This window comes from Aquarana catesbeiana, linkage group LG13 (assembly GCF_042186555.1).
Source record: "Aquarana catesbeiana isolate 2022-GZ linkage group LG13, ASM4218655v1, whole genome shotgun sequence".
Lineage (NCBI taxonomy): Eukaryota > Metazoa > Chordata > Amphibia > Anura > Ranidae > Aquarana > Aquarana catesbeiana.
The window spans coordinates 159,842,243-159,868,846 of NC_133336.1; the positions used below are offsets into that span (position 1 = coordinate 159,842,243).

Here is a 26,604-nt window from a genome sequence, read left to right on the forward strand (position 1 = left end):
GCGTGGAGGGTGTCAGAACAGTAGAGATCTCCATGCGAATTGTATCAATCTTCTGTTTGAAGTGATTGGTGATCTCTTGGGCAGTGAGTGAGTTGGCGGGTGGAGGCGGTGGAGGCCGAAGTAGAGAGTTGAAGGTGGAGAAGAGTTGACAGGGGACGGGATGATAAGTTGCTAATGAGAGTGGTAAAATAGGTCTGCTTGGCAGAGAGGAGGCTAGAATTGTATTTTGGGAGGGCAGATTTATATTGGTTGAAATCTCTCTGAGACTTAGTCTTTTACGCCACAGGCGCTCAAGAGCACGACTACGTTTTTTCAGACTTCTAGTACCATCTGTTTGCCAAGGTTGAAGGGGTCTGGGCTTGATTCTGTCTAGTGAGGGGGGCCAGTGAGTCCAGAGAGGCTAGAAGTAAAGCGTTGTAGACAGAAGTGGCTAGGTTGGTGCAGGATAGGGGTGAGATTTTGTCGTAGAGGTTGTCTATAGCAGAGTAGAGAAGAGAAGGGTTGAGATGACGTAGGTTTCTGCGGGTAACTTGAAGGTGGTTGGAGGGAGAGGAGGTGAAGGAAAGGGAGAGTGTGAAACTAATAAGGTGGTGATCAGAGAGAGGTAATGGATAGTTAGAGAGGTTGCATGGAGTGCAAAGGTGAGAGAAAATGAGGTCAAGGATATTGCCTTCTGAGTGAGTAGGAGCATGTATCCACTGCTTCAGGTCAAAAGAGGATGTTAGGCTGAGAAGTTTTGAAGTGGCAGGAGTGTTAGTATTAATTGGGATGTTGAAGTCCCCGAGAATGATTGTGGGGATTTCAGAAGAAAGAAAGTAGGGTAGCCAGGCAGAGAAGTCATCAAGAAAGGTTGATACTGGTCCAGGGGGCTATCCTTAGCGAATTTGAAGTGAAAAGATGAATACAGTGTGCTTCGAAAGAGTTGAGTGACAGGGAGGTGGGTGAAGTACCTGAAAGGTGCTATTTGGGGCTGGAAGGATTCCGACACCTCCTCCCTTACATCCACTGGATTTGGGGGAGTGAGTCCAGAGAAGACCACCATGGGATAGGGCAGCAGAAGACGCAGTGTCGGATTCGTGGAGCCAGGTTTCGGTAATGGCGAGTAGGTTAAATTGGTTGGCGATAAAGAGGTCATAGAGAGAGGCGAGTTTGTTGCAGACAGGGGGAGTTCCAAAGGGCACAAGAGAAAGGGAGTCTGGTCTTGGGAAGAATAGAAATGGGAACTAAATTGTGTTGATTATATATATATATATATGCTGTGGGGGGGGGGGGGAGAAGAGGGGTGAAGGAGAGATAGTTTTAGGATAGAGGACAGAGTTGTCAAAGGGAGTGGTAGAGAATGCATGTTACAAGGAGAAAGAGCTAAAGGAGTAAACAAGGTCACCTGATGTCTGTGTGGTGGTTTTCAAAGTATTTATCTTGTGTCCCTTCGCTTTGTGCATTTGCTTTAGTGCAGAGTCAGAAGTGCATTCCACTTATAGAAATCGCCACTTTGAGAAAGAGCCAAGTTGCAAATGTGTACCCCTTGCAAATGCTTCCCCCAAGAGAAGCTTATACTTATACTGATAGGGGTGGGTGGATTTCAGTTAGCAATCATGAGGTAATAAAGCTTGGCTGGTTAACAGGGCAAAATTCCTAAGTCAAAAACAGACTAGCAAGAGGGCACTAAAGTTAAACGGGCCATAATTTTGGCTAAGACATGGAAGATAATAAAGCATTGTGATGTGGACAGGTCTACAGACAGTTAAGTAGAAATAACATGCCAGCATTATTAGAGACACATAAGAAATAAAGATAGCAGTGTTTCAGTTTTGGCTGGAGTTGCAGCAGTAAGAGCATACCAAAGTTAAAAGACATAGGAGACGGTTTTCAGTAATGCAATTCTAGCTGGAGTTGCAGCAGTAAGAGCATACCAAAGTTTAAAGACATAGGAGACAGTTTTCATTAATGCAATTCTAGCTGGAGTTGCAGCAGTAAGAGCATACCCGTGGGAGAACAAAGATGATATTTTCAGATCAGACAGTCAGATGATAAATGATAAGTGCAGAGTCAGAAGTGCATTCCACTTATAGAAATAGCCACTTTGAGAAAGAGCCAAGTTGCAAATGTGTACCCCCTGCAAATGCTTCCCCCAAGATTCCCCCAGTATAAGTATTGAATCCTTTAAAGCTTCAACAGCAAAACACAGCACTCAAGGAATATCTGTCTTACTTTCAGGCAGATCATCCTCCTGGTTAGGCCCATCAGGACGTTTGACCTGATCCTTTACGGACCGGCAAATATCAATTGCTGCAATAGCTGAACTGGACAAAGAAAAAGGAAGCCATTAATAATAACTCCAATTTCTTGTCAACAGGGTCTTTCAAGCCCTTGCGTTATCTACCGGACAAGTTAAGTTCTTGTTTAAGGAAGAGACTGCTGCATCTACTGCTGGCATGCTCCATTTTTTAACAAACTTTTCATCCATGGGATATAAAAGGGTAAACCTCTTAGGAGGAACAAAAGTCCTGTCAGGTTGTTCCCAATCAGCGTACACCGCCTGTTCCAACAGGGGGTGTAGAGGGAATGTCTGTGCGACCTGAAGAGGCCTCAGAGATCCCAAAGAGGACCAGGTTGGCTCAGTCACCTCTGCAAGAGGCAACTTAAAGGCAGAATGAACCATTTCGGTCAGAGTAAGGATCAAAAGCCTCTGCGACAGAGGCAGACATCGACTGGATATCTTCTTGTCCAGATTGCTTGAAAGCAGACTCATCTGCCGGGCACTCCACCGAATCCTGAGCTTTAAGCTCCTCCCCATCCACAACCCATTCTTGCTCCAGACTAGGAGACTCCAGGGAGGGGGATCTGTCACGCTTTCTGCCACCCTGTGGGGTGGAAGCAATCATGCCAGCAATCCTGTGCTCTAACCCGGCTAGGGCTAAGGATAGTTCATCCTTAGTGATAAAGGGTGAAGCAGCAATGTTGACTGTAGGCACAATACCAGATAGTCGCAGCGGCTCAGCTTGCCTGGAAGCCTCTGGTCCTTCAGGGGATACAACACTAGGGATATGACTAGGTTCATCAGGAACTACTGACTACATAGGTGTGCCCTTCAGTATGGTGTTAGTCCCACTCCTCTTTTTGGAAGACATTTAATAGCCACAAAGAGTACTTGGGTATAGTATTAAAACACCTCAGAAGGGAAACCCTTTAATAGGGCTCACCAAGCCCCTAAGCACCTTTAGCCTGCCAAGCAACACCTGGTGACTGACGTGACCCAGGTAAGGCAAAATGAACCACTGCAAGTGTTTGTTCAGAGCCTGCTCTGTGTTCCACAGTTGCCTTCTGGAAGCACCACATGCTTGGCCTACACAGCTTAAAATAAGCTGGGTGTGCGCCGGAGCGTTCTTCGCGTGTGCACGCATGTGCACGGTCCCGGCGAATGGGTGCGACTGTATTTGCATACGACACAAATCTTTGTGCATGGCGCGAATCTTCGTACGCCCAGATAAAGGCTACGGAGCATGTCAGGCAAAGCCGCATGCGCCATGGCAGTCAAACAAGCTGCTGAGCCCAGCGGTGCTCTCCCGAACGCACGTGCGCCATGCCGAACCAAGGCGAAATGGTGTACCGTCATGCGCCATAATACAGGTAAAAAACAGCCAGACACAAGCAAAAAAAAGGTACACTTTGCAAACACCTACAGCTAGCCCAAAACTCCCCTGCATGGTCACCGCACACAGGTGTCCAGCTTTTAGCTAGCTTGACTGATTGTTACAATTACTGGGACATCCCACAATAATAAAATAAAGGGTTTCACTTACCTGTCCAGGCGCAGGGCCACTTAGAAAGTAAGGGCTCAATCTTCACCCTTCACTGCGGGTTCCTGTCACTTGGACCTTCAAGGACTGGGTACCCTTTTCATGTTTAGGGTCCACTCACTTGGACCTGTACAGCACCCTGCAGGAAATGCCTTAGCGCTGTAGTGTCCAGGATTTCCACTCCGCAGCGTCCAGAGGCCACATTACAGGCAAAACTTCGCAGGATCTTGAGTCTTCTTTGCGAGCCTTGGGTACCATTTATCTAAACATAAAAGCCTGTGTCAAATGGATCCGATCGGTCAATCCCTCGATTCATTTTGGAACCATTTGTGGGGGTGGAGACCCGGAGCTCAGAGAGCTCAAACAAACCATGGCATCCACCTTGCAGACACTGGTAAAAAACTAAAGTACTTCTTGTATGGGAGGGGTTATATAGGGGATCGCTTGCTGTCTGAAGACCTTTGATCTACCAGTGTCCATTCACCCGATTATGAAGTATAACCCAGCAAGTAATGAATATTAGCCTGACTCTGTGTCCCATGATGTATGAAAAAGAAAATTTGCTTTACGTGCATGATACTTTGCTATATTTGCATGATGCCCATTCCTCCTTGTGGGCTGCCCTTGTCATCTTTGATGAGTTTGGAATGTTCTCGGGTATCCGGACCAATTGTGGTAAGTCGGTGCGTTTTCCACTTAACTCTGGTGCCCGGGAATCTGTGATCAACTCCCAGCTGTTATGGGCTGATGACTTCAAATATTTAGGAATCAGGGTTACCAAGGACCTTAGACAATTCTATTGTCTTCATCTCTACCCTGTTCTGCAACAATTGAAGGAAAAAAAAAAAAAAAAAAAAAAAAAAAAAAGAGTATTGTATGGTCAACTCTGCCTCTAAATCTCATGGGCTCAAAAACATCCTTAACCTCCCTGACGGTATTCCCGTGTGTGGCTCGGGGTGGATTCTCAGTACCAAAAGCGGTAACCCCGAGCCACACTCGGGATTGCATCGCAGTATCCTGGTACATGTGACTTACCTTGTCCCCAGGATCCTGCGATGTCCCCTTGCTGTGTGCCCCGCTGTGTCTCCGCATGATTCATCACTGAGCCGGGCTCCGTTCCCTGCGAGCGTTGTGACGCACGGGGACAGAGCACGGCGCCAAATTCAAAAAAGTGAAACACACACTATACATACAGTACACTGTAATCTTACAGATTACATTACTGCATCAAATCATTTCCCATCCCTTTTGTCCCTAGTGGTTTGTCCAATGCCCTGCATGCAGTCTTATATTATAAATACTGTTCTTTCTGCCTGGAAACTGGAGATTGTCCATAGCAACCAAAACGTCCTTTTACATCAAAAGCGGTTTTAGACCAGCTAGAAAACAGCGATATCAAATTAGAATCACTTGCAGAATTGAGCGTTAGTGATTTGTGGGGAAATGTGTCATCAAACACTGAAAGCAATAACAGCGACAATTCTGCAAGTGAGCAAATTTCAGTGTTTTTGATTTTATTACATTATTAATAATTTTTATTATTATTATTTGTTATAATTATTTATAGTTATTTATATTATAATTTATGATTTCGTGTTTCAAACTTTATCATACCCGGGATGTGTACTAGACTCGTTTGGACAGATTTAAGTGTGTTATTAGAACTACAGGCCTACAATATAAAACGCCAAATTTCCATGCAAAAGAACTGAACCGCTTTGAGCATCAAAAATCTGAAATAATCATACCGCCAGGGAGGTTAAAATGATATGTCTTCTGAAATTGAATTATATTTTTAGGAACTGTCCAGCCTGGGTAGGCGGGATTTTTTACTGGGAAGCTAATGCATGGGTGCTTTTCTATGGCATGGCACTGCCTCTTGTTTGGCGAAATCTACACTTCAGTTGCCAGTTCAGTATGGGGGCCTAGCTCTACCCAATCTCAAGATATATTACTGGGCAGAAATACTGGTTATGGTTAGGTGGTGGTTTACGAGGTTGAGAGGTAATGCTGCAATCTGTCTTGAGGCGGCTGCCATTTTGGGCTCTCTTACTGAGCTGGCTAATTTTGTGTACCAGGGGGCTAGGGCTTATGCCACTCTCCCTGCTACTACTAGAACTACCCTTAGGGCCTGGACTGTGGCTAGGAATCAGTTTCTGAAGTCCAATCAGTGGACTCCCTATAATCCCTTGTGGGGTAATCCCACCTTGACACACTTTAGAACGATTCCTGATCCTCAGGTTTGGGCATGTTAGGGTGTCAGAATTCTAAGAGATGTTATGCCAGAGGGTGCTCTGTTGTCCTTTTCTGACCTCTCTGTTAGGTATGGGCTACCTCAATGGATGCAATTCTGTTACTACCAATTGCATCATGCAGCTCAATCACAGTTCCCTGGCTCCCCAATTTTGGAGACTGATCCGGAGGAAGACCTACTTGCACAGGAGCAGCTCTCTAAACCTCTTTCAATGTTATACTTGATATAACAAAAACAAAATACTACGCTATCTGTAAAACTAAAGTAATTTACACTGATTTAACAAATTTAAAGTGGAGTTCCACCCACTTTTACAACTCTTCAGCATCCCTCACTAAACAAATTGGATATTTTTTTATTTTTTTTCTCAGCACCTACTGTATATCTGCTGTATTCATTTTTCACTTCCTCCTCCCTGGCCGCGGCCCATCGCATCATTTCCTGTTTGCAATGCCTTCTGGGAAGGGGCAGCAACTTTCTCTGAAACTGCCATTGCTATGGAAACCTGACCTGAAACCTATTACACTGCTTGTGCTGCACGGAGCATGTGGGGCGGCAACCCTCTGAAACTGCCCTTGCTATGGAAACCTGACCTGAAACCTATTACACTGCTTGTGCTGCGAGATCTGCAAGAAGATCCAGGAAGAAATACAGTCTGGCTTCAGATGCCCACACTTAAGATGGCCACGGCCTGCTGTAAGTTTATAAAATAACAAACTACTGCTATAAACTAACAAAACAGACCTTAGTTTACAGACTAACTTTACTAGAATACATTAAGCTTGTGTATTATAGGGGTATTTTTATTTAAAAAGTATAATTCTCTGCTGCAACTTCATGGGAGACACACACAATATCATACAAAATTAAAAATTCAAGCTGCGCTGATTGGTAATAATAAAAGTGATACCTTAAATTAGTGATACATATACAAATTATGTGTAACCTGTGAAAAGAAATCTTAATAATACAAAATAATGCAATTGATGAAAAAAATCACTATTTAATCCTCAACGAAAAAAAAAGGAACCAAAGAGTCCATGTGTTGGAATTGGTACTTCAATGTATTTCTCCACAGGAGACACACAAACAAAACGCCACTGGAAAAGTGAAGAGAGAAATGGGATAGTGCCTCCACCTCTGCACACACTGCCGCTTACCAGCTGTAAATGATCCCCTATTACGGGAGATCAGATGCGCTTGTGGCTTATTACCCTCGAGTCTCTGTGTTGTGCACCAAAGCACCCAAAATCCTCACCAATGAACATCCTCATACACAAATGCATTCAATAGGTCCCCATGGAAAGACAAAGGCTTGCATAGTGTAATTATTTCATTTATTCGGTTAAAAGAGAACAAAATTGCACTTACAATTAGGTTGTTTAAAAACAGCATATAGAATGGAGCCGCCCGCCTCTCGATAGCAGCCTGTAGCTTCCGGGACCTGCGTACACGTGGTGACGTCAGCACGTTGTTCCTCCCTATGTATGTTTCTTCACACCTGTCGTCCTGGGGAACTTTTTTCGTTAAGGATTAAATAGTGACTTTCACCAATTGCATTATTTTGTATTAAAATTTCTTTTCACAGGTTATACATAATTTGTATATGTATCACTAATTTAAGGTATCACTTAGATTATTAATTGTCAATCAGCGCAGCTTGAATTTTTAATTTTAATGTTATACTTGACTCTCTTGTGTGTGGAGTCCTCTAAGATGGGGAAACTATGGCAAAAGTGGAGTGCAGATATTTCTACTTTGGCTAGAAGAATATTTTGAGAATAACTGTAATTTAGCTATCTCCTCTAAAGATAAGATAATTCAAGTTAAATTTCTGAACCGTGTGTATTATACACCCCATAGATAGCATCAAATTGACCCAAATAGGTCCCCTGAATGTACCAGATGTCATTCCTCTACTGGCACATTTCTTTCATATGTTTTGGACCTGTCCCAGAGTGGCTCAGTTCTGGACGGAGGTCTTTGACCATGTTAATATACGACTGCAGTTGTCCCTCCCTATATCCCCAGAGCTGGCTCTCCTCGGAATACAAGATGATAAACAGAGACCTAGATACGCCAAGTTATTGGTTTCCTACTTATTGTATTATGCAAAGAAGGAAATTCTTTATAAGAGCCCCCCCCCCCCCCTAGTCTCATGGGAATCTACCATTAAAATGGTGTTATCTTTGTACACATTGAAGTAAATGAATAGAAATTGTCCTAAAAAAATACGACAAGATCTGGCAACCATGGTTATCATTATAAATGTATTTACAGTGCCTTGCAAAAGTATTCTCCCCCCTTGGAATTTTTCGTGTTTTGTTGCTTCACAACCTGGAATTAACATGGATTGTTTGAGGATTTGCATCATTTAATTTACAGAACATGCTCACAACTTTAAAGATTGTTTTTTTATTGTGAAGCAAACAACAAATAGGACAAAATAACAGAAAAAGTCAATGTGCATAACTATTCACCTCCCTAAAGGCAATACTTTGTAGAGCCACCTTTTGCGGCTATCACAGCTCCAAGTCGCTTTGGATAAGTCTCTATGAGCTTGCCACATCTTACCACTGGGATTTTTGCCCATTCCTCCTTGCAAAACTTCTCCAAGCTCCTTCAAGTTGGATGGTTTGTACTTTTGAACAGCAATCTAAGTCTGAGCACAGATTTTCTATTGGATTGAGGTCTGGGCTTTGACTAGGTCATTCCAACATATTTACATGTTTCCCCTTAAACCACTTAAGTGTTGCTTTAGCAGTGTGTTTGGGGTCATTGTCCTGCTGGAAGGTGAACCTCCATCCTAGCCTCAAATCATACACAGAGTGGTACAGGTTTTGCTCAAGAATATCCCTGTATTTAGCACCATCCATCTTTCCCTCAACTCTGACCAGTTTCCCAGTCCCAACTGCTGAAAAACATCCCCACAGCATGATGCTGCCACCACCATGTTTCACTGTGGGGATGGTGGTGTTCTTTGGGTGATGTGATGTGTTGGATTTGCGCCAGACATAGCGTTTTCTTTGATGGCCAAAAAGTTCAATTCTACTCTCATCAGACCAGAGCACCTTCCTCCATACATTTTGGGAGTCTCCCACATGTCTTTTCGCAAACTCAAAAAGTGCCATTTTGTTTTTTGCTGAAAGTAATGGCTTTCTTCGGCCATTCTGCCATAAAGCCCAACTCTATGGAGCGTACGGCAGGTTTGCTGTTGTGCCATGTTCTTTCCATTTGGTTATAATAGATTTGATGGTGCTCCTAGGGATCATCAAAGATTTGGATATTTTTTTTATAACCTAACCCTGACTTGTACTTCTCAACAACATTGTCCCTTACTTGTTTGGAGAGTTTCTTGGTCTTCATGGCAGTGTTTGGTTAGTGGTGCCTCTTGCTTAGGTGTTGCAGCCTCTGGGGCCTTTCAAATGGGTGTGTATATGTAATAACAGATCATGTGACACTTAGATTGCACACAGGTGGACATCATTTCACTAATAATGTGACTTCTGAAGGTAATTGGCTGCACCAGAGATTTTTATGGGCTTCATAAAGGGGTGAATACATACGCATATGCCAATTATCAGTTTTTTTATTTGTTTTATGTATATATTTTCTAACTTTACTTCACCAACTTAGACTATTGTGTTCTGATCCATCACATATAATTCAGAATAAAAAAACATTGAACTAAAGGCTGTAATGTAACAAAATAGGTAAAAAGCCAAGGGGGGTGAATACTTTTGCAAGGCACTGTATATTTTAATTTTGCTTTAGTGAACATTTATGGATCCTTTTGTATGGTTTTGTATTGGAAGTCTCCTTGTCTACCTCTGACACTGCATGTCCAACTGCTTTGTTTTGCTTTATTGTTCTTTTATGCTTGTAATCCATATTTTTTCAATAAAAGAGCAATCCTTGTTTGAAGAAAAAAAAAAAGAAAACATGGCAGTTGTTTATGGTAAACAGTGCTTTAGCGAATTAAATATCATTACTCATGGTAATTTTTTATGAAAGAAGTACATTTTGCAGAGTTCAGGTCACTTGTACTATAACAATCCCACTTACCTGTGTACTAAGACTCAAAAGGCAGATCTTTTCAGAATTAATAACTTGTCTCACAGAATCAACACTGGTCCCATATAGATTTTTCTCCAATTCCCCATGCTCAATGAATTTGCCAGCCATGATGTCAGCTTCAAATGTTTGTCTCGAAACAAAGTGATAATCACGACTTGCCACTTCATTATCTCTTCGACTTCGAGAAGTATCTGCAAAAACAAAGCACAGCAGTAAACCAAGTGAATTTAAACTAGATAATAGTCTTTGTACAGTAAAAAAGCCAGGGCTGCTGATAGAAATCACGGGGCCCCATACAGCGTTACCTGACAGGGCCCCCCTCCTCCGAAAATGTAAAAATGATACATTTGCTAAATTGCAACACTTGTGATGCTATGCAGCCATGCCAGAAATTATATCCCTGTCAAACAAGACTCATTCAAATGAATAGTGGCACAGAGGCAATATCTGCACCTCCACAGTGAGCCATCAGTATCAATCACTCACTGTATTCATTCAGGGTGGTTTGTTAGCCCCCCCCCCCAACCATCCTGTGTGCCCTCAGCTGCTACCGGTGGGAGAAGTGAGGAGGGAAACCAGCAGCACTGCAGGGGAAAGGGCCACACAGGAGTCCCAGGCAGCAGCGGGGTGCAGATACTAGAACTGATCCCCCCTGCCTTGCAGCCAGAGAAATCCTCTTGAAAAGTATAAATTAGAACTGAAGACATTATTGTACAGTTCAGCCTGGATTTCTCATTCACCTCACAAAGAGTATTGTTCCATTGAAAATCCAGGGCCCATAATCAAATGGCAACAGGCTTGCATACAGTCCTCTCCAACAGCCTCTGTTCTGGCTAGGTCTGTGACATTATTGAATCGGCATATCGGGATAAGGTCATTGATCTAGGGCAGGGATCTCCAAACTATGGCCCCTCCAGCTGTTGCGGAACTACATGTCCCATGAGGCATTGTAAAACGCTGACATTCACAGACATGACTAGGCATGATGGGAATTATAATTCCTGAACAACTGGAGGGCCATAGTTTGGAGACCCCTGATCAAGGGGAATACCACTACCTATTTAAGGAACTGTATAAGCAGCCACACTTTTACCACCTTCCTAAAAATGCACAAAGACCTCGTTTGTGCCCCACTCCCCCTTCCTGGGAGAACGCAAGTCGCAGCCTTGGAGATGGACACAAATAGTATAGCGCTTATATAGAAAACGTGAATAAACACAAAAATCAGACTCAAGGTACTAAACCCCAATGATCATAAATTAAAAATTAAAAAAAATATGTATAAAAAACTGTGACTAGTGATGACTAACTAGGAAAGTTCCAGTGAAAAGTGACTCAAAATAAGTCAAATATGTATATAAAAGCGTCCAAAAACTTCATGAGGAAATCACAAAAGTGAGACGTCCCACCACCAAACACTAGGCGGCTTACCAGAGCGTTTGAACACACAAGAGCGTATGCTCTGTGGGTCAAACGGGCTTGTGTTTTGTAAAACTGTAGAGGCTGGACACTAGAATCCTGGGATGGCTCCAACAGGGACACACGGCTCTCCTCAGGATGGTGAATGGCTGTAGAGATGTATCTCATGGGAAGTATTCCGTTTGGATGTACAATAAAATTTAATGAAGCATGAAAACTTACATTTAGCAGGTTAAAACAGTGCTTTTTCTAAAAACAAATGGCGGCAGTGGAGTCCTTCCCAAAAGGAATCCACTGCCATTTGTTTAGTACCCTCGAGTCTGATTTTTGTGTTTATTCACGTTTTCTATATAAGCGCTACACTATTTGTATCCATCTGTATTGCATTTATCCAATTTGCTGTGTTAGCTGCTATTGTGTTTTGGTAGCGCAGAATTTCTTGTTACACCATTCTCGCAAACATGGAGAGCCTGACCAGTGGTCTCTCCCAATATGTGCACGCCTTTCTCCAGCCCATAGTCCAAAAACTACCCTCCTACATACGGGATTCCTTACAGCTACTGGATAACTTGTCCCAAAATTCTTGGGATAACTATTACACCTGGCTTTCCCTTGATGTGACATCTCTTTACACCACAATTACCCATGAGGTGGGGCTCACTGCAATTGGACATTTCTTAGCTGCAGACCCCCACCTTCACCACAGACAGGCCCAGTTTATCTTGGATGGCACCCGCTTTTGTCTGGGGCACACTTATTTCTAGTTATAACTAGATATAACCTCCAGGTGCATGGCACAGCCATGGAAGCCTCCTTTGTGCTACACCAACCTTACCATGGACTGCTGGGAGGAGTCCTGCATCTGGAGGAATAACCCATTTGTGGCCCTTATCGTCTATTACGGGGAGGTATATTGACGGGATGGTCCACCACCTTCTATAGCCCCTTTTGTCACGACAATAAGCTTGGTTTGTCTTTTATCCGTGTGTATCAGAGTTCTTCGTCTTTTTAGATCTGGAATTGTTCCATCAAGAGGGCTGTATATTATCTAAGACCCACTTCAAACCATCTGCAGGGAATTCTATCGCCATTATGCCAGCTGCAATCATCCAAAATGGAAACAAAATATTCCTAGAGGCCAATTTTGCTGATCAAGGAAGAACTATTCTCAGAAAAAGGTTATGACCCCAAGCTAGTCCATCAAGCCTTTCTTGACTGCCAGTCTATCATTCCTAGAGCTGGCCAGAAATCCATCATGGCTTCTTCAGTTAAATTTATCACACAGTACCACTTTAGGCACAAACACATGGAAAATATCAAACAACATTGGGACATCTTGCTGCAGGACCCCAAAATGGGCCCAGTAATGAGTGAGAGACCTAGAATTATATACAGTATCTCACAAAAGTGAGTACAACCCTCATATTTTTATAAATATTTTATTATATCTTTTCATGTGACAACACTGAAGAAGTTACACTTTGCTATAATGTAAAGTAGTGAGTGTACAGCTTGTATAACGTGTAAATTTGCTGCCCCCTATAAATAACTCACACAGCCATTAATGTCTAACCCGCTGGCAACAAAAGTGAGTACACCTCTAAGTGAAAATTAGCGATGAGCTTTATGTTCGGGTCGAACATGAGTTCGACTCGAAAATTGGCTGTTCGAGCTTTCAGCGAAATACGAACATTATGGGGCGTTCGCGCCAAATTCGAGCGGCGCATCATGCCCCATAATGCACTGCAACATCGCAGTGCATTTGCTGTCTGATGATTGGCCAAGCATGCCCTATGACTCGTATGCTTTTGGCCAATCACAGCGCCATCAGCAAAGAGCCATAATTGGCCAAAGGCCAATTCTAGCCAAGCCTATATCTGACTGCAGGCCATTCCTGGTGTACGTTTTCAAATACACTTTCAGACAGGCAGGCGATTCCGTGATCTGCAGTGCATTAAATATATATACAGTCTCCTACATATATATATCCACTGCATTCTAGTCTAGCCAAGCCTATATCTGACTGCAGGCCATTCCTGGTGTACTTTTTCTAGTAAACTTCAGGCAGTGTTTTGCTAATAAAATTTTGCAGCATGTCTGGAAGGCTACCAAGGAGAGGCAGACGCTCACAGGCCAGTAAAAAGAGGGCAAGCAGGCTCTGTGTCTACAGCCAACAGTGCTGGTCGTGGACACGGTGCATCCTCAGCACGTGGCCATGGGGCACGCTTGTCCTTTTTTTTCGGCAGCTGGCCGTCTTGATCCACAACATGCAGAAGAGTTGGTAGAATGGATAACTAAGTCGTCCTCATCCTCCTCATCCTCTGTCACCCAGGCTCAGAGTAGTTTGCCTGTCAAAGGCAGCTGCCAAAGCGGCCTATTCCATCGGCTCAATGTCATCAGTCACTCCTTCCCTAGCCCAACCATCATGCATGGAGGAGTCCCCTGAACTGTTCAACCACAGTGTCGGGTACATGCTGCAGGAGGATGCACAGCGTTTTGAAGGCGCCGATGATGGTATCCAGGTTGAGGAAGGCAGTAACGTGAGCCCAGAGAGAGGGGGTGCCCAAGAAGGACAACAAACTGACAGTCATGTTCCCCCAGCTGCAGCATACTGCCAGGCTTGCTTCAGTAACGAGGAGGGAGGGGATGATGAGGTCAATGACTCTACGTGGGTGCCTGATAGAAGAGAGGAGGAGGCGGCACATCTCCGAGGCAGGATGACCTCCAGGATCCCGCTTAAGGGCAGCCACCCGACTGCATCACACCGCAGAGCTCCGCATGTGCAGGGCGCTGCAGACTCCCTGCGTATTTTGAAAAGTTCTTTGGTGTAGGCCTTTTTTTGATATGTGTGCAGCAGATCGCACCGTTGCTGTTTGCAACATATGTCTGAAGCGTATCAAGCGTGGCCAAAACTGCAGCTGCTTGGGCACCACATGCTTGACGAGACATATGTCGACCACCCATTGGCAACAGTACTTAAAAGACCCCCACCAAAGAACAAGGCAGACCTCTCCTTGCTCCTCATCAGCTGGGATCTCCAACCCCACTATACCTTCAGTCCTCTCAAACCTGCACTGAGAGGAATGAAGTTGTAGAATTAGGTGTGCCAAGTACTTCCGGGCAATCTGCTATCGTTACACCAACATCCGATTGTAGCAGGCAAATTTCCCTACCCCAGTTGCTAAACCGTCGAAAGAAATTCAGTCCCAGCCATCAACATGTTCAGCGGCTGAATGCTAGCTTGGCTAAATTGCTGGCACTCCAACTGCTGCCTTTTCAGCTGGTAGACTCTGCCTCCTTTCATGAATTTGTAGAATGTGCTGTACCTCAGTGGCAGGTTCCCAAACGCCATTTTTTTTCAGGGAAGGCCATTCCGGCTCTCTACCGGCCTGTGGAAGGCAATGTCTCGGCCTCGTTGGACAGGGCAGTCAGTGGTAAGTTGCATATTACCGCTGACCCATGGTCCAGCAGGCATGGACAGGGGCGTTACCTTTCTTTCACGGCGCACTGGGAACTCTGCTGGCAGCTGGGAAGGATACAGGACAGGGTGCAGTATTGTTGGAGCTTGTTCCACCACCACGCCTCCAAGATGCTTGTAGTGGTGATTCTGCCACACCTCTCTCCTCCACCCCCTCCTCCTCTTCTTCTTCCTATATGGCCTCTTCCTCTGCAAATTTGTCCTCGGAACCAGCGGTGTTCCGCAGGCGTTCAAGGGGCTACGCAAGCACTCAGGCAAAAAGATGCCATGCGGTGCTTGAGTTGGTCTGCTTAAGGGACAGGAGCCACACTGGGGCAGAGATTCTGTCAGCTCTGCAGGGGCAGACTCAGAGGTGGTTGACGCCACGCCAGCTTCAGCCAGGAATGGTGGTTTGCAACAATGGCACCAACCTCCTCTCCGCCCTCCGACAGGGACACTTGACCCATGTTCCCTGTTTGGCTCACGTCTTTAATTTGGTGGTGCAACGGTTCTTGTGCAGGTACCCGGGCTTACAGGATCTCCTGAAGCAGGCCAGGAAAGTCTGTGGGCATTTCCACAGGTCATATAATGCCCGTGCTTGGCTGGCTGACTTTCAAAAGGAATACAACCTGCCCAAGAACCGCCTCATTTGTGACATGCCCACCAGGTGGAACTCAACGTTGGCAATGCTGCAGCAGCTGCACACGCAGCAGAGGGCCATCAATGAGTACCTGTGTGAGTATGGCACCAGGACAGGGTCAGGGGAGCTTGGCTTTTTTTTTAAAAATACTTTTATACAGGAGATGGTCAGAGACTGGGGACATGGTAGAGGAGATGGTCAGAGACTGCGGACACGGTACAGGAGATGGTCAGAGACTACAGACACGGTACAGGAGATGGTCAGAGACTACAGACACGGTACAGGAGATGGTCAGAGACTTGGGACATGGTAGAGGAGATGGTCAGAGACTGCAGACATAGTAGAGGAGATGATCAGAGACTGCAGACATAGTACAGGAGAGGGTCAGAGACTGAAGACATAGTACAGGAGAGGGTCAGGGACTGAAGACATAGTACAGGAGAGGGTCAGAGACTGAAGACATAGTACAGGAGAGGGTCAGAGACTGAAGACATAGTACAGGAGAGGGTCAGAGACTGAAGACATAGTACAGGAGAGGGTCAGAGACTGAAGACACAGTACAGGAGAGGGTCAGAGACTGAAGGCATAATACAAGAGATCAATGCAGCTTCACCAGTGCCCATCATGCAGCCCGCTTTTGCCCCTCAGATGCAGCCCACATGTGCCCATAAGATGCAGCCTGCCTGTGCCTATGAGATGCAGCCTCACCTGTGCCCGTCATGTAACCTGCCAGTGCCCGTCATGCAGCTTGCTAGTTCCCGAATCAGAGCGGCGATCTCTGTGTGTCACGGAGCTGCATTTGAATTGCCGGGTCGCAGTAACAATGTCTCGCCTCCTGAAATAACGTCACACTGATTCAATGTCCCACCATTGGATCAGTGTGCCGTCTGTCACAGGAGGCGGGACATTGTTACTGCGGTCTGTGTAGTTAAGCTCTGTGACACAATGGAGACCGCGGCAAGGAGGAAGGGGAGGAGGAGAAAAGAGGACTGCGGTGCGCCAAAAGGACACCCTCATAATGGGCAGCACCAGGGACAGGGCCCCACCCAGGCCCCGTCACCCATTTTCGGCGAGATTTCCTTTTCGGCAAAATGCCGAAAAGGTCATTTTCGGCCGATGTGTTTGGGCGGCCGAAAAATTCGGTGCATCACTAGGTTTGTGCAATGCGTTTCCAGAGTCTGGGAGGTTACAATTTCCTGGTCCTTCTGGACAACATGTTGCTGAGGCTTCGGTCAGTCACAAAAGAAGCGGTGGAGAAGGTGGCCGTCTGACCGATGCGTTCAGACAATTCTTTAGTCTGCAGCCCCAAGGTCTGATCGGTTCCAGCAACCATCGCCAGCGTCCAATTTACATGGTGCAGGAATACCTAGGGGCAAGATCAGACTTGGAGACCCTTCCAATGGAAAATCCACTGGGTCTTGAGGATGGATCACTGGCCAGAGCTTGTACAATATGCAATTGAGCTACTGGCTTGTCCTGCATCCAGCGTTCTTTCTGAACGCACATTCAGTGCTGCTGGAGGCTTTGTAACCAATCACAGAGTGCGCCTGTCCACAGACTCAGTTGATCGGCTCACCTTGATAAAAATGAATCAGTCTTAGATCACCAGCTACCAAGCACCTGATGCTGATGTAACCGATTAATTTTTCTATGAATGTGAGATCCCTTGAAGACTGCCTATGCTGAGTGACTATCCTGTTATGCTGAGTGACTATCCTATTGCTCCTCATTGTTCATGTTGATAGCTTCTAAGAACATTTGTGTTTCAGGGCACCACCACCAGTGCCTAAGGCCCAATTTTTCTGTCCCTGTTTAACAGGGGCATGTGATTACATTTGCTCTAATATTTCACAGCAGGGCTCATTCCTGCGCTCAAATGAATCTGTGAGGGGTTAAGTGTTGTGGCACTACCACTGCCCAAGACCCAATTTTTCTGTTTAACAGGGGCGTGTAATTACAATTTTTGCTGTAATATTTCGCAGCAGGGCTCGTTCTTGCTCTCAACTAGAGTATCTGTGAGGGATTGCAGTGTTGTGGCACCACCACCAGTGCCTCAGGCCCAATTTTTCTGCCCCTGTTTAACCACTTCAAAACCAGCCTCGTTTTGGATTTTAGGTGTTTACAAGTTTAAAACAGGTTTTTTTGCTAGAAAATTACTTAGAACCCCCAAACATTATATATTGTTTTTTTTCTAACACCCTAGAGAATAAAATAGCGGTCATTGCAATACTTTTTTTTGCACCGTATTTGCGCAGCGGTCTTCTAAGCGCACTTTTTTGGAAAAAATTAACTTTTTTGAAAAAAAAAATAAGACAACAGTAAAGTTAGCCCAATTTTTTTTTACATTTTGAAATATAATGTTACGCCAAGTAAATTGATACCCATCATGTCACGCTTTAAAATTGCGCCCGCTCGTGGAATGGCGTCAAACTTTTACCCTTAAAAATCTCCATAGGCGACGTTTAAAAAATTCTACAGATTGCATGTTTTGTGTTACAGAGGAGGTCGAGGTCTAGAATTCTTGCTCTCACTCTACCGGTTGCGGCGATACCTCACGTGTGTGGTTTGACCACCGTTTTCATATGCGGGCGCTACTCACGTATGCGTTCGCTTCTGCGCGCGAGCTTGTCGGGACAGGGCGCTTTAAAAAAAATTTTTTTTTTTTATTATTTATTTTACTTTATTTATTTTTTCACTGTTTTAAAAAAAAAAAAATTTGGATCACTTTTATTCCTATTACAAGGAATGTAAACATCCCTTGTAATAGAAAAAAGCATGACAGGTCCTCTTAAATATGAGATCTGAGGTCAAAAAGTCCTCAGATCTCATATTTAGACTAAAATGCAAAAAAAAAAAAAAAAGTCGTTTAAAAAAATGACACAAAAAAAATTGTGCCTTTAAGAGAAGTGGGCGGAGCCGTCGTAATGACGTTGCTCCGGCCGTCACATGGTATAGAGACGGGTGGGGGCCATCTTGGCCTCACTCATCTCTGTACCGAAGCACTGACAGGACCCGATCTCCGCCGCTACCGACGGCTCCGGTAAGCGGCGGAGGGTGCGGGAGAGCGGCGGGAGGGGGGGTGGCACCTCTCCCGCCGCTGATAACGGTGATCTCGCGGCGAACCCGCCGCCGAGACCACCATTATCGTGTACAGAATCGCCGCCCCTAAAGATGGATACCTCGGTTGTGGCAGCAGCTGCTGCCGTTACCGAGATATCCATCCTTAAATAAAAGGACGTCAATATACAGTGGGCGGTCGGGAGGTGGTTAACAGGGGCATGTTATTACATTTGCTCTAATATTTCACAGCAGGGCTCATTCCTGCGCTCAAATGAATCTGTGAGGGGTTAAGTGTTGTGGCACTACCACTGCCCAAGACCCAATTTTTCTGCCCCTGGTTAACAGGGGTGTGTAATTACAATTTTTGATCTAATATTTCACAGCAGGGCCCGTTCCTGCGCCCACCAAGAGTAACCGTGAGGGCTTACAGTGTTGTGGCACCACCACCACACCACCAAAGGCCCAATTTTTCTGCCCCTGTTCAACAGGGTATGTAATTACAATTCTTGATATAATACTTCATAGCAGGGCCCGTTCCAGCGGCCACCAAGAGTAACTGTGAGGGCTTACAGTGTTCTGGTACCACCAACACTTAAGGCCCAATTTTCTGCAGAGTATATAGGGCAGGCCGTATAGTATATACAGGCGGTCCCCTACTTTCAAATATCCGACTTACAAATGGAGGGAGACAACAGGAAGTGAGAAGAAATCTACCCCTAGGAAGGGAAATTCTCTCCTGTAAGAGTTAATATGGGGAAAAAGGTGTCTCCACTGATGCTTTATCACCAATCCTTGTTTGCCTAATAACCTCAAATTTTCGAAATCCAATTGTCATTGGGACAGAAAGTGAGGTGAAATCTTCTGAACAGGGGCACAGAGAGCAACACAAATGTTACAGGGGTGATAACCCTTCCTTATGTTATCCAAAAAGCTTAAAATTTTTTTTTTTTTTGAGTGGCGCTACACTTACAAAATGTACCTGTTCCAAATTACAGATTCAATTTAAGAACAAACCTACAGTCCCTGTCTTGTATGGACCGCCTGTATCCTGCTGTTAAGAGTATATAGGGCCTGGGGGCCCCACGCCTTTTCTTTTTTTAATTTGGGTGCGGGGTTCTCCTTATATCCATACAAGACCCAAAGGGCCTGGTAACCCGGGTCCCCAAACACTTTTTAGGACAATAACTTGCATATTAGCCTTCAAAAATCGCACTTTTGATTTTTCACGTTCGGGTCCCATAGACTTTAACGGTGTTCGAATCTTCACGTGAACTTTCGGTCCGTTCCCATGTTCTGCCGTGAACAGAACCGGGGGGTGTTCGGCTCATCCCTATTGAAAATGTCCAAATTGGGCCCAAAGTGTCAATATTTTGTGTGGCCACCATTATTTTCCAGCACAGCCTTAAACCTCTTGGGCACAGCGTTCACCAGAGCTTCACAGGTTGCCACTGGAGTCTTCTTCCACTCCTCCACGACAACATTACAGAGCTAGTGGATGTTAGAGACCTTGCGCTCCTCCACCTTATGTTTAAGGATGCCCCACAGATGCTCAATAGGGTTTAGGTCTGGAGACATGTTTGGCGAGTCCATCACCTTTACCCTCAACTTCTTTAGCAAGGCAGTGCTAGTCTTGGAGGTGTGTTTGGGGTCGTTATGTTGGAATACTGCTCTGCGGCCCAGTCTCCGAAGGGAGCGGATCATGCTCTGCTTCAGTATGTCACAGTACATGTTGGCATTCACGTTTCCCTCAATGAACTGTAGCTTTCCAGTGCCGGCAGCACTAATGCAGACCTAGACCATGACACTCCCACCACCATGCTTGACTGTAGGCAAGACACACTCGTCTTTGTACTCCTCACCTGGTTGCCATCACATACGCTTGATACCATCTGACCCAAATAGGTTTATCTTGGTCTCATCTGACCACAGGACATGGTTCCAGTAATCCATGTCCTTAGTCTGCTTGTCTTTAGGAAACTGTTTGCGGGCTTTCTTGTGCATCATCTTTAGAAAAGGCTTCCTTCTGGGATGACAGCCATGCAGACCAATTTGGTGCAGTGTGTGGTGTATGGTCTGAGCACTGACAGGCTGCCCCCCCTTCAACCTCTGTAGCAATGCTGGCAGCACTCCTACGTCTATTAAAAGACAAACCTCTGGATATGACGCTGACCACGTGCACTCAACTTCTTTGGTCGACCATGGCGAGGCCTGTTCTGAGCGGAACCTGTCCTGTTAAACCACTGCATGGTCTTGGCCACCGTGCTGCAACTCAGTTGAGGGTCTTGGCAATCTTCTTATAGCCAAGGCCATCTTTATGTAAAGCAACAGATCCTCAGAGAGTTCTTTGCCATGAGGTGCCATGTTGAATTTCCAGTGACCAGTATGAGAGAGTAAGAACCAGTTCACACTAGATGCAGTTCCGTGCGCTTTTTTCTGCACTAAAAATGCATGCACAGTGTTTTCCATATACTCCAATGGCTCTAGTTCACACCAATGCAGTATTCGAGCCATGTTCCAGTCAGTTTCTGCACCGGAAACTGACTGGAACTGACTGCACTGGTGTTAACTAGAGCTATTGGAATAGAAAAACACTGTGCATGCATTTTTAGGGCCAGTTCACACCACAAAAATGCACTCATACGTACCGGATCAGTTTTTGCTTACAGTTCACACCACACACAGTTCCAGTACAGTTCCAGTACATTTTTGAAACAATTTGCTAGGATCTAGTACAGTTCTGTGCAGGAAAAAATGCAACATGCTCTACTTTTTTTTCTGCACCGGAAACTGACTGCACTGGTGTGATCATGTCCAAAATTGCAGAGGCAGCCAGACTGCCCAATGTTACAGCATGTTGATTGATGAGGGACCTCTCCAACTCCACAGCAGCATTACAAATGACAGAATTTTGTGCTGTTGGGGTCTGAAGTGGACCAGTCTCGAAGGTGGCTACCATCAGTCTAAAAACACTCATGTAGAAGCCAAGAGTCGGGCGACTCCTGAACTGTAGATTCTAGAATTAGAGAGCTTGACGTTTCTCCTGGGGAAGAAAAAACTCTGGCCCGGATATTCCAAGCAATGGGTCGGTCCAGATATTACTTCTAAAAGGTTCAGAACCCCTCTTGAACCTATGCAAAGTCTGGACAGAGGCTATGTTGTTCGCTAGAACCTGTGGTGTCTGTTCCCTCAACAGGAGATCGTCTAGATACCCCACAATTAGGGTGCCCTGAGAGCAAAGTAAGGCTAGTACAGCAGCCAACACCTTGGTGAATAGGCCAAGTTGCAGGGGCACAAACTGGAAGTGCAGGAGACCTAAAGCAAAAGCATAGGAATATATAGGTCACATAAAACATCCACACTAACATGAGTTGCTAAAGTGTAGGAATCGCTGATGTGCTGGAAAGATAAGGACATGCAGGTTTACATCCTTGATGCCCACAGAGGTCAAATACTCTTTTTAATGGAGGGAGGCTAGACCAGAATTTTAGGGCCTGAGTGAAAGGACCTTGAGTACCAAGATAGGTCACATGCCTCCTTTTTGTTTGGGAACTATGACCAGGATGGAGTAGAACCCTTGGAACTGCAGTACCACATTGACAGGAAGCAGGGAATTCAATTCTAGATTGTAGCCACTGGCAACTAACTCTAGCACATCTGAGATGTTGGTTGTTTAAATGTCCACAAAGGTTAACAGATCCCCCCCCCCCCCACTTTGAAGAGTAAAGACTTGTCTGAGGGTTTGGGAGACTTGGCAGTCCAGGATTTGTGTATGGACTGGGAGACAGACTTTGGCTTGGCTTTGTAAGTTGAGGCTTAGGAGCAATGATATGAACTTATTTTGCCCCCTCAGGAGGAGTTAGTCTTCCCCCAGGGTAAGACCTATGGTTATTCTGCTGGGGCAGATGTGTTGAAGGCTGATAGTGGTCTTGAAAGGCAAACTACTGTATAGGGTTTTTATGGTCTCCATAAAGGATAATTTGTCAACAGAGGGTGCACCCAACAGGGGGTTGGCGGTGTTTGGGACCCTAAATGAGCCTTGAGTGGGGAGAGCACTGGTAGGGGCTACAGACAGATGAATAGATGCATGAATATGCCAAAAGAACCACGTGTATTAAATTAAGCTATGAACCAAAAGCCAAATACCTCCCCAGGTGGAAGACTCCAAAATGAATTTAAGGATTAAAGCAGCCCCAGTAGATGATGCTACTCCAATCATCTGATGAATTCTTTGGCAGCTTTAAAACGGTGGTTCAGAAAGGGATAATCAATCAAGGAGAATCCTACTGCCATCCACAGGCATATGTCAGACATCAACTGTCACCTTTGTCCATCTATACCCAGCAACAGACATCTGCCACATGCCCCATGTGTTCCTACATGCAGTCACCCTACTCTGGCCACACACACACACTCTCCCTGATTGCCCTTTTCCAAACAATATTGTTTTGATGTGCATTGTTCTTCTGACATATACAGGTACATCTCAAAAAAATTAGCATATCATCAAAAAGTTATTTTTTTCAGTAATTCAATTACACACAGAGTTATATATTTTCAAGCATTACTTTTGAGGATTATGTCTTACAGCTAGTGAAAACCCAAAATTCAGTATCTTAGAAGATAAGACTATTGTGAAAACATTCAATATTGTAGACTCATGGTGTTGCACTCTAATGAGCCAATTAACTCAACTCAAAGCACCTGTAAAGGTTTCCTGAGCCTTTAAATAGTCTCTCAGTCTGGTTTAGAAGGTTACACAATCAGACTGTTGACTTGACAGTTGTCCAGAAGACACCCTCCACAAGGAGGGTAAGTCACAGGAGGTGAATGCTAAATAAGCTGGCTGTTCATAGAGTGCTGTATCCAAGCATAATAATGGAAAGTTGAGTGGAAGGAAATAGTGTGGTAGAAAAAGGTGCACAAGCAACAGGGAGGAGTGGATTGTGAAGCAAGGGCCATTTAATAATTTGAGAGAGATTCACAAGGAGTGGACTCCAGCTGGTGTCAGTGCTTCAAGAGCCACCACACACAGACCTATCCATGACATGGGCTACCACTGTCGCATTCCTTGTGTCAAGCCATTCCTAAACCAAAGACAACATCAGAAGCATCTTAACTGGGTTGAGGAGAAAAAGGACTGGACTGTTGCTCAGTGGTCCAAAGTCCTCTTTTCAGATGAAAGTACATTTTGCATTTCATTTGGAAATCAAGGTCCCAGAGTCTGGAGGAAGAGTGGAGAGGCACAGAATCCAAGTTGCATGAGGTCCAATGTGAAGTTTCCACAGTCAGTGATCATTTGGGGAGCTATGTCATCTGTTGGTGTTGGTCCACTGTGTTTTAGCAAGTCAAAAGTCAGCGCAGCCCTCTACCAGGAAATTCTGGTTCTCTCTGATTCATGCTTCTCTCTGCTTACCAGCTTTATGGAGATACAGATTTCATTTTTTCAGCAGACCTGGCACCTGCCCACACTGCCAAAAGTAGCAATACTTGGTTTAATGATCATGGTATCACTGTACCTGATTGGCCAGCAAACTCACCTGACCTAAACCCCATAGAGAATCTGTGGGGTATTTTCAAGAGGAAGATGAGAGACAGGTTGTTCGCCTCCATGCCACACTGCATTGATGCAGTATTTCATGCAAAAGGACCTTCAACCAAGTATTGAATGCATACTATACTGTACATGGACATACTTTTCAGTAGGGATCGACTGATTATCAGTAAGGCCGATTATTGCAGGCCAATATCAGCATTTTCCAAAAAATCAGTATCTGTCACAAACTAGACCGATATTACTGATATTGCTTCAAGGGGTTTTAGCGGGGTGATGCCTGCAGCTGCAGGCATCACCCTGGTACTGTTCTTTAGAGCAGCCGGCCGGCTTTATTGTAATAACAACTGATGCGGCTCAGCAGCCACTTGGCTGTTATTACAAGCAACGGGAGGGGACACCCCCCACCTCCCGCTGCTCGCCCAGGCTCTCCTGTCCCACCAGGTCAGAGCAGCCAGCTGGCACGTCCGCCGGCTGGCCGAAGACCCAAAGTCGATGCTTTGTTCGGGTCTCAAATCTAGTAACCCAGAAGCGATGTTATGACATCACTTCCCGGATTACTTGAATCTTAAAAGGCGCCAGTTTTAAAAAATAGAAAGTATTTAAAAACACCTATCTTGACGTTTTGAATACTTTCAAGTGCAGAGGAGGTGTTTGGGGTCTTATAGACCCCCGAACTCTCCATAAAGAGTACCTGTCACTGCCTATTACTGTCACAAGGGATGTTTACATTCCTTGTGACAGCAATAACAGTGATAAAAAAAAATAAAAATAAAAACATTTAAATATACAGAATATCAGCACATAATATCGGCTATCGGACTGAGAGGTGGCCGAAATATCGGTATCGTATCGGCACCAAAAAAACATTATCGGTCGATCCCTACTTTTCAGTAAGCCAACATTTCTGTATTAAATTTTTTTTTTTTTTTTTTAAATTGGTCTTATGTAATATTCTATTTTTCTGAGATACTGAATTTGGGGTTTTCACTAGCTGTAAGCCATAATCTAATTTAAAATAAAGAAATGCTTGCAATATATCACTCTGTGTAATGAATCTAATATACGAGTTTCACTTTTTGAATTGTATTACTGAAATAAATTAACTTTTTGATGATGTTCTAATTTTTTGAGATGCACCTGTACATGCATGCCTTTATACATTTCCAAAGGAAGCAGATCATCAGATCTAAGAAATATATTGATTAAAGCAGCTCCTGTACCACTGCATGAATCAGCTATTGTCAACTGAAAACATTCTATCAGTTATTTATATCAACAGGGGTTACTAAATATTTATTTATTTAGATGCAATACCGTAGGCTGAGCAATAGAAGATTCAGGGGGCTATGGGGCATTATATTATTCATAATCTTTATAACTCATATCATACTGTATCAAAACAACTATTTTAATGCGGTTATATACTTTTATCTCTTGCTTTGGCGACAATGTTTTATACATTGTTTTTTGGCACCTTAAAAAATCACAATTCATTTAAAATTTTCTATTTGAATTTCAACACAGGATGTGGCATCCCTATTGCCCATCAGACCAATAATCATCATCATCACGCATCAATAAGAGCATAGACCAGTGGTTCTCAACCTGGGGGTCGGGACCCCCTCGGGGGTCGGATGATGATTGGCCAGGGGTCACTGAATCCTGAGCTGTTCCTGAAGTCCACATCTCTCTCCCAGCCTTTTTGCGGGCGCCCAGCAGAGCTGTCCCTGGAGCCTGTGACCACCCAGCTGAGCTGTTCCTGGAGCCCGCGGCCGCCCGCTCAGCCTCTTCGCAGTGGCCCATTCAGTTATCGGCATGGCTGGGGGCAGAGACTAGAGGTCAGCTGGCTGGTGAGGAATGTGAAGTGGGAGAGGCTGGAGGAGACCCTATCTCCTGATTTCAGCATAGGTGTCACTGCTACGAGACACCACAAAGTCGGAGACACAGTGAGTAACACTACCTGTGATTATAGCTGCCATTAAAATTCCCCACTACAGTTCTCAGATCAGCAGATGACCTTGATCAAGAGCACCTAAGTTGGCTGATCAGAACCCCCCCCCCAGCACTGCCACTGATCCCATCCCCCCCCACCACCACCATCAAGGAGTAAGAGAAGGAATAAAAATACAGAATACATGGAAGGGGAGGAAAAGAGGGGGAGGAACAAAGAAAAAGGGAGATAAAGAATAAGAAAGATGGCTAGAGAGAGGGATGGGGAAAAAAACAAGAAATTAGGATAGAGAGAGATAAAAGGGAAAGAAAGGAGAACAAAGAGAAAGAGTGATACATCCTAAAATGTACCATAAGGGATTTTAATACTGTACGAGTGGAAGGTACTCAGGG

At 44.8% G+C, this 26,604-nt stretch overlaps 1 protein-coding gene across 1 annotated transcript in view; it reads right to left on the minus strand.

Annotated features, from left to right (window-relative positions):
- PALS1 (protein associated with LIN7 1, MAGUK p55 family member) overlaps positions 1-26,604 on the minus strand; it is a 282,364-nt gene that overhangs the window by 88,784 nt on the left and 166,976 nt on the right. The window contains exon 12 of the mRNA XM_073608605.1: positions 10,120-10,322. Coding sequence (XP_073464706.1) covers positions 10,120-10,322 — 203 coding nt within the window. The remainder of the gene's footprint in view (positions 1-10,119; positions 10,323-26,604) is intronic.